Raw genomic sequence first — 9,613 nt, 5'->3', positions numbered from 1 at the left:
CGAGATGTAGGCTCCTTCCTATCAGCATGTGCCGATGGAATCGTGAGACTGGCTGGAAGGAGTTGTCATGTGTCTGCCTGTCTACACTTGCTGTGCAGAACATCCTCTCACCTGTACAGCAGGCACAGACAGGCAGTCACATGACAACCCAGCCTGAGGGACTACCGGCCAGTGGCAGCATCCACATCATGATTAACAGTACCACAGCTTCAGCTGCAACTACAACACAAGAGCCGTTTCAATCTGTCTACCGAGAAACCACCTGTACTTGACATTTTTATTAGTTCTAATGCCTTTCCTTTATGGTCTCCTGAGAGACAAGCTGCATAGACTAGACATAATGGTGCTGAGCTCACAATAAAAACACCTTCTACGATCTTGTTGCACTGCTTTATTAGATATTATCGTCCTGGTTTCAAAGTAAATATTATTGTGACATAGACAATACTGCTAGTTGACACAAATTATACTACAATTTGTAATACTAAACAGTGCACATGAAAACTACCGTCTGTAGATCCCAATAGTGTAATAACAATACATATTGCAAAGGGGGAAACACTGTTATCTTTATAAAAAAAATATATAATTTTATAGTTATATATGTTGTGTTTATTTAATTTTCTACAGATATAGACTTACACATTTATAATCAGTAAAAAAATATAGAGAATGAGAATTGGAGTATTAATACATGGGACGTACAATTGCTCTATGAGCCATGATTATGATCTGATATGTGGTCCTGCAAACAAATTTGACTATGCAAGAAGAAGTAAAGTTTTAAGGCTGCAAAATGCACCACGTTATACACGGATGGAGCTTAGTGCCCATAATAAATGATGACTTCTGCAAAATTTATGTATCCCTGTGCCCTCCAAGTTGCACAGAGAAGGCACCAAAGATTGCAGTTGACCTCATCCTTTGGTAGCCTGCAACGGTCCGTCTTGAATAGTAGCCCATGTACTGGCCATGGTGCCACATTTTCATTGATACCATGCCAAAATCACACTCAATGTAAATGTTGCATTTCGACTATAGTTGGCATGAGACATCATTCTCAGTAAGAGCTGAGGTGCAAAGGTAACATTGCATGATTAAAGGAAAAGAATGCTTATTTTTTGCCATTTAGTCTTGGCTTTAGTCCCTGTTCCCCTATACTATATATTTAAATCTCCATAAATGAATAAATTAATATCAAACTTAATGAATGAGTTGAATTTTCAACCGTACCGACTATGAATGAATGAGAATGCAGTATGTTAAGCTACTTTTCCATTAATGATTGGTGTCTTGTATGAAGTTTAAGAAAATATCTTAGTATCTAAAATCCATACCATGTGTTTCCTGGCATAAAATAGGTTAATGCTTGAATGTAAACTGAAGCCGGTAGAGGGCCTCCTTAATTGGGCTCATTCCAGTGGTAAGGGTTATGAGTGACAGCTAAAGGATAACAGAGCCTTTATTTTCATGGCTCGTTGGGGGCCCTCTGTTTGCAGAGGGTAACAACACTACACACCAGATGGTCTCATTTTCAAATTCCAACTGGAAAACTCACGACATCGGATAAATGCATTCCAGATAAATGTAGACATTTTATTTTTTTTATTAACACTAAACATAGAGCAGAAAATGTGAAAGGCTAATCCGTGTGGCCTTCAGGAATTAAGAAAGAATTTTTCTTATTTCCAATTTGGCAAGAAACGCTAATTGAGATTTGTTAGTGTTTAGTTTTCAATCAGGGTTGAAGAAACAATAGACTCTACTACAAATAAATACTCACCCGATACAGCTTTCATGATACATGTAATGAAACGGCTTGTCTAAAATGTGCGTTGTTAATACTCATAAAAAAATCACCTAAACGTAGAGTCATTCAGTATGCAGCACAAGAATGAAAAAAAAGAACTCAACAGTAGCTTATATGTTGTAAAAGGACACATATATACACCCATACACAAAAAAAAATTAAACATCCAATGAGTCATTAGAACTGATTGAAAATGTATATGCGTAACTATAATGATGATTTATGTGATTATTGTATTAGAGATATACAGTTGGACATGGAGGTACATGATGATTCCCCACTCATGTTGCCGCTGGGCCTTTAGTTTCTGCCCACTAGTAGGTTTCCATAAGAACCGATCCCCTAAGTGCTTGATTTTCAGGTAATTGTCTGAAATTTTGGAAGGCTAAGGAAGTGATGCAATTTGGTTGAGACATTATCCTATTATAAAATGCCAGTTGGAAGCTACACATGTTCCTGCAAGACGTCCTTCACATAGCACGGAACTTCAAGTTCCTCTTGAATCACTCCTAGGGGTGACCGATTGTTATATACAATGGCTCCCCAAATCATCTCATCCATCTTATCTCATCCATAGTAAAGGTCGAATTGAAGTCCTTGCCACAAGGCATCCATTATTTAACCTATTACTAAACACTATACAGTTCCAGTCCGTGGAAGTCCAGGTTTCTAGTTCACACTAGAACACTGCATACCAAGTGGATGGGAAAGCTGATACAGTAACACTTCAGACACACACATGCAATACATAAGATACACTAATGCACACACATACATGCAATACATATGATACACTAATATTGCAGACACGCATACATATGACACACTAATACACACATACATGCAATGCATATAATACACTAATACTGCAGACACACAAATACATATGACACACTAATGCACACAAATACATGCAATACATATAATACACTAATACTGCAGACACGCATACATATGACACACTAATACACACATACATGCAATGCATATAATACACTAATACTGCAGACACACACATACATATGATACACTAAAACACACATATACATGCAATACATACAATGCACTTATACTGCAGACACACACACATGCAATAAATATGCAATAAATACACATGCAATAAATATGATATACTAATACTGCAGACACACACATACCATACATATGACACACTTATATTGTGCACACACAAAGTTGTTTCCATACATTTACTCCTTGTAGTGGAGGTAGAACTCTAAACTTTTTCAGGTCAATGAATGGATGACACGCAGCGTGGAGGAGGTATAGTGAGCACAGGAAGTAGTTTTTGCATGCAGTCCTGTGTTCCTGGCAGACATGAGAGCCCCTCCCCTTCCTCTCTGCCTGTCTGCCACGGGAGAGAGAGTGGAGTAGAGCAGGCACATGTAGAAATGAGAGCTCGGAGAAGAGCTTTTCACCTCCCTCACTGACCAGGCTTCTGCATGAGAGGGTCTGAGAGTAGCATGTGTCTTCCTTCCCAGTCTGACACTTCCTGTGGTGCTCTCTGGTTGTTGCCTTGGGTGGTTGAAACGGCCATGTCCAACAGTACTATATTCAGGGGTGTAACTAGGAGAGGCAGGGCCCCATAAGAGACTTCCCCCCTACCAGCTCAGAAAATTTACATATTTTATACTCAGGCTTAGACACATTTATACATTCATGTGCACACATTCATGCACACTTTAGTGAGTCCGGTTTGATGCCGGGGCCCCTTGACACTGAGGGCCCCATAGTAGCTGCCACTGCTGTAGTTACACCCCTGACTATATTTGAGTCTTATTTTTTTTACTCATTTTAACCTGAATCTTTTTATATTTACCGTATATATACTTGAGTATAAGCCGCCTGAGTATAAGCCAAGGCCCCTAATTTTACCACCAAAACCTGGGAAAACCTATTGACTCGAGTATAAGCCGAAGGTGGAAAATGCATTGGTCACAGCCTCCCAGTATATAGCCATCCAGACCCCAGTAGTACATAGCCAGCCAGCCCCCTTGAAGTATACAGCCAGCCAGCCCCCTTGAAGTATACAGCCAGCCAGCCCCCTTGAAGTATACAGCCTGCCAGCCCCCTTGAAGTATACAGCCTGCCAGCCCCCTTGAAGTATACAGCCTGCCAGCCCCCGTGAAGTATACAGCCTGCCAGCCCCCTAGAAGTATACAGCCTGCCAGCCCCCTTGAAGTATACAGCCTGCCAGCCCCCTTGAAGTATACAGCCTGCCAGCCCCCTTGAAGTATACAGCCTGCCTGCCCCCTTGAAGTATACAGCCTGCCAGCCCCCTTGAAGTATACAGCCTGCCAGCCCCCTTGAAGTATACAGCCTGCCAGCCCCCTTGAAGTATACAGCCTGCCAGCCCCTTTAAGTATGCAGCCTGCCAGCCCCCTTAAGTATACAGCCTCCAGCCCCCTTAAGTATACAGCCTCCAGCCCCCTTAAGTATACAGCCTCCAGCCCCCTTAAGTATACAGCCTCCAGCCCCCTTAAGTATACAGCCTCCAGCCCCCTTAAGTATGCAGCCTGCCAGCCCCGTTCACCAAGCACATTAAAAAAAAAAAACTTCCATACTCACCTACAGGCGGCTTCCTGATGCTCCGTTCCGCGTGGCTGGTCTTCGTTCTCCGGTCTTCTATGTGTTGTATCAGCGGGCAGATACGCGTCCACACGATCTGCCGGCCAGCGCACAATATCACCCGGCTGATACAACACAGAGAAGACCAGAGACCGAAGACCAGCCGCGGGGAAGAAGAGGAGCCGCCGAACATCGGGAGCCACGCGGACCATCGGGCCTCCGGAGGGTGAGTATGGAAGTTTTTTGTTTTTTATTGACTCATGTATAAGCCGAGGGGTGGTTTTACAGCACACTTTTTGTGATGAAAAACTCGACTTATACACGAGTATATACGGTAGCTTTTATATAGTTTTTTCACTAAAAAATGGTATTTAAAAAAAGAAAAACTTATAACCGTGTTTACAGACATCCAGAGCTTCTCCAATATAAAGAATACTGTATCCCTAAGAATCGCCTAAGATGTATTCATTATAAAAGCTTTAAGCATACCACGACTAAAAATGGTCACAAAATGCCAAAATATAAATAATACAATATGTTGCTATTCTATAATTTACTTACCGCATTTGCAGATACAGATGATTGAACAATTATTAAATATACTATAACTTTATTTATAAACAACATATTTTTTTTATGTCAGCTTAAAATTATTACTACTTTAAATGGATTAAACTGGGAGCTATGGAACCTAACCTACAGGGCATTTGTAGGAATATTCTGTGGATATAACAAGATTCCTAATGATGGCAACAAGTTTTCAATATAATATATGGTAATACAATTTAATATAATATAATATGTTATATTGCTTATAGCATTAGCATTATATATTTTAATAAAAAGTTTTAAAAAAAAAGGCCTTGTTTGCCCAAAACCATACAAAAAAATGACCTTCAGGTACCACTTACCTCATCATCTTTATACCATGAGAGACTTTCCGCAGTAAGAATAAACCAGTAGTCCTTGGAACCTCCTTTCATTAGACTGATGTTGCTAATAGTCAACCATCCTTTCCGAATCACCTAAAGAGTCAGTAAAATTGGATTTCAGTCAAATTTTTGTGCAAAATTTCATGAAAACTTTGGAGGGTTTAAAGCTGAGATATATATTATATATATTCATGCTGTATATATTCTGTGTACCTAAACCAAAAACATTTAACTTCCATACTTTTTAGCTATGTCTCATTTTTTTCAATTATCTGTTTATACATGTTTAGTTATTCGTAGTGTCTTTGTGGTATGGAGTACAAGGTATATATCCCATAACTGACTTGGTAGCCATGCCTAAGGATATGTGGGACACTCATTTCAATTAATGAGCCAAAGACTCAGTTTACCCTCTAAACTCTTTCTCCATTCCCCCATTTTATTAAGTTCTTGAAAACATGATAATGAAATGTGTTTTAAAAAATCATGAATGGATGAAAAGCGACAGAACTCTGCTATATTATGACTAATGAAACCACCTAATGAATTAGTATCATAAGCAAAATTACATTCACTTCTCCTTACCAAGGAAACAAATATTATTAAAAGATTAAGAAAAAAAAAGAGTTAAAATACATGGAAGGCTGGTACTCAATTTCAGTTACCCTCCTAATTTCTCTATAAGGTGTGGATAATCGCTCTGGTAGATGCTTTGTAGCAATGCAGGAAGCAGGCATACGCAGAGTTAAAGTCCAAAAATCAAGTGTTTATTCACACTTCTTTGTCAAAAACACAAATTCAGCCTTGGCTTAGGCACATACAAAATACCAAAAATAAACCCTGCCCGGCTGGGCACTGCCTAATACAATAACAGCACCTAACTATACATGTACCAGGCTGCCTGGCACACGCTCTTGGCCAGCAGAATATCAGGAGGCACTCAGTTACCTTTGCTGTGTGAACACGGTCCAGCCTTCAGCTCTCCAGGTAGTGCCTCTCCTACTGCTTCTGGTCTGCAGAATATATCAGGCCCCCTCAAGGCCTGGGAACCACACCTGTGGGCTATACAAAAGCCCAGGACCGAAGCCCGGGTGGAGTAGGAGTCCCACTACCAGCCTACCCCTACTCCATAATAAGCAGGCCCAGTACGGACGTTACCAATGTGTCCATGTTAGCTAGGCCAACATAGACCAAACAGACTATTCCTGCTTATCACATGTCTGCATTAACCCTTGGGTCACTGCAGACAAATCCAGGGCTTTTACCACACAGCCTTCATCTGCCTGTATGACAGATAGCGGTTTTACCACACAACACCTCTCACTTTCTCACACTGTTTTTCCAATATCCTTTTGGTACATGGTCTGTGGGTGTCTGTAAGTTGCCTATGGTATAACATTGGTGTGGGGTATGTACAGAGAAGATTTTGATGGCTACAATGCAAGTATCAAGTCCACAAGAGTACCTCTAAATGAGGGAATATTCTGGACCATATCCTGACCTTATTACAGAGGAGACATCGTCTCTGTGTCCAATTTTGTTTTCTCCACCTTTCACTGAATGTTCGATCACTTTCATGATTATGGTGCATAAACCTCAATGCATTTCCATAATCTGCTCTTTCCTTATAATGGAGTCCTCTGAAAACCTAACGGTGGCCATGATTCCTTCCCATCTATTATTGGTGCTTCCTGTTAATCAGTCTTCCAGTTACTAAATTCTCTCCTCTATAATCTATGATTAATATAGGAGCCAGACTTGTTTCTCATTCCAGACACTACAAAGATTCCTACAGTCTGTACTGCTTGCTAATCTACAAAGCTCTAAATAGTGCTGCACCTACCCTTCCTTTCTCGTCTCAATCTACCTACTACCCTACCTGTGCTCCTGCCAGTGATCTAAGATTAATCTCTTCTTTATTCCAAATCTCCCACTCACTTCTCCAGAACTTATTCTAAGCTGCACCAATTCTCTGGAATACTCTACCGTGCACTAACAAATCATTTCTAAAATTCAACATGCCCTGAAAACCAATCTAATCAGACAGGCCTCTCATGTGCCAAAACTGCTGACTCCTCCCCTCTATGTAATCCCTTAGCATCTTGTACTATTATACAGGTTACTCTGCCGGCCTATGCAGTATGGACTCTGTACATATAGATATAAGCACAGCCCTGGTTTATTTTGTTATTTATTCATTTCATTATTTATTCTGATCCTTTATAGAGAACGTCTGGACCATTATACAAATGATTATCCCTCCACGGTCACCATTTCCTACTCGTAGATTGTAAGCTCTTGCGAGCTCCTCATTTCTATCATCTCAACTAATCACGTCATTTCTTTGTACTGCCTTATTTTCTTCATATATGTAACCCATGAATAAAGCGCTGCAGAATATGAGGGCAATCTATATGTGAGGATTTCTTTAAAAATGGTTGTCAATGCAGAACCAGACGGTAAGACTATAGCCATAGCCTTCGTATTGTCTCTTTTCGCTTCAACGCTAGAGCGATCATGTGCTGTTGGAAAGTTAGAAAGTTGCTGGCATGAAACCGATCAAATCAGGAAGAAGGGAAACACATGCAGCAGTAGCAGGGGCAGGAGATAATAGTGCAGCTGTCAGCAGGGTGCACTTGACAGGATGAATGAAGGATGACACGGTTCCTTCCCTCTAGGTTCCAGTGAGCTCAGTTGGGTTACATACTGTCCTATTCACAATTCCTGCAGTCTCCACGTGAATAAAGTAACAGAAGGAAGTGACTTTGAAAGATTACTTAGACTTGTAAAAACACCCATCTCCCTCCCTTCCCCTGAAGATCAGGTCAACAGGAAAATATAACTTTCTAAAATTGTCCTGCTATTGTTAAAACAACGTAGTTTAGACACTTTTATCATAGAGCATCTATGCTCTTACTATCAGGCAACAAGCGGAACCTTATGGAAAAAAAATTCTATCTATGTTTGTGTTTTGGCAGTTCCAAAGGCCAAAGAGAGAAAAAATATTAGATGGTTTTATCAGAAATACAAGATTTGTCCTAGAAAAGCAGTTCCTTGTATTTGTAAGGGGTTAATTCTGCAGCAGGTGCATGGATTTCTACAAAGCCCTATTCACATGAATGAAGGTTTTTGAGGTTTTTTTGGAGACTTTTCACTGCTAAAAAGTCTCACAGGACAATATACACCTCTCACAGTCACTCCAGTCCCCTGCTGGTGTATGTGCTGTTTCCCAGACAGAAAATAGATCATAAGAACATATATTAAAGGGCAAAGCCACTTTAATGAGTCTGATGGGCACCGGAGCTCCAAAAATAGACATACAACTGTCCCAAGGAGCTGGTCTAATAATATATAACCCCGCAAAAGACAGGGTGAAACAAAAAATCAATTAAAACCTAACTTTTAATATGACAGCCTAAAATCTCCTAGATAAGTAAAAATCAAACCAGGACCAAGAACCACAGTAAACACTTGAGGAAAACTTCTCAATGATATGAATCATCCCATATATATATATATATATATATATATATATATATATATATATATATATTTATATATATATATACCCACTCTCTATATGTACAAAGCTTGACAGAAAAAAATGGAAAGTTCTCACCAATACATGGGGAGTGTATAGGTGCGGGATGTCGGCCAGGGAAGAGGCTGTTGGGGATGCACCTAGTATTGCCTGTCTCTGTCTCTCCCTGTACCCACAAAATTATCTCCCTCACTAACAAGGGCGGCCCCAAGGTGAGCCTACAAGCTGAGGTGACCCTAGTCAACCCTATGTAGTTCCAGACGCATTTCTGGATCCTGGAAGTACCAGGATCTGTCATCAAATCGGCAACAAATCGAACATATATTAAATGGCAACAGCCACTTTAATGAATCTGATGGGCACTGGAGCTCCAAAAATAGACATAGAACTTTCCTAAAGAGCTGGTCTAATGATATATAACCCCCTATGTATACTAAATTACAGACAGTCCCCAGGTTACATAGAAGATTGGTTCTATGGGGGACAGAAAACTGCTGTAGAAGCCCTGAAATAATTGCAGTTAGTATAGAGCTGCCAGCAATTGCAATTATTTATCCCTTCATGCCATTCCCCTACTGAGGGGCGAAGAAGGGCGCAGAGAGGGCGTTCCTGCCCCACACCAGCGCACTTGCTGCAGCAAATATACATTGCGTATCCCACCATACGATGATACACAAAAGGACAGATCACTTTTAGAAGTGTCTAAAAGTAAGACTCATGCCTCAAGTCTTATGCTCCACCTGA

The 9,613-nt window shown here is 40.4% G+C and overlaps 1 protein-coding gene across 1 annotated transcript in view; it reads right to left on the bottom strand.

The window, feature by feature from the left end:
* The window catches only part of DNM3 (dynamin 3), a 154,868-nt gene that overhangs the window by 118,820 nt on the left and 26,435 nt on the right, over window positions 1-9,613 (bottom strand). The window contains exon 10 of the mRNA XM_072129170.1: window positions 5,308-5,421. Within this exon, the coding sequence (XP_071985271.1) occupies window positions 5,308-5,421 (114 nt within the window). The remainder of the gene's footprint in view (window positions 1-5,307; window positions 5,422-9,613) is intronic.

The sequence above is a fragment of the Engystomops pustulosus genome, chromosome 10, assembly GCF_040894005.1.
Source record: "Engystomops pustulosus chromosome 10, aEngPut4.maternal, whole genome shotgun sequence".
In the NCBI taxonomy this organism is placed as follows: domain Eukaryota; kingdom Metazoa; phylum Chordata; class Amphibia; order Anura; family Leptodactylidae; genus Engystomops; species Engystomops pustulosus.
This window is presented reverse-complemented; position numbering and strand designations above follow the sequence as displayed.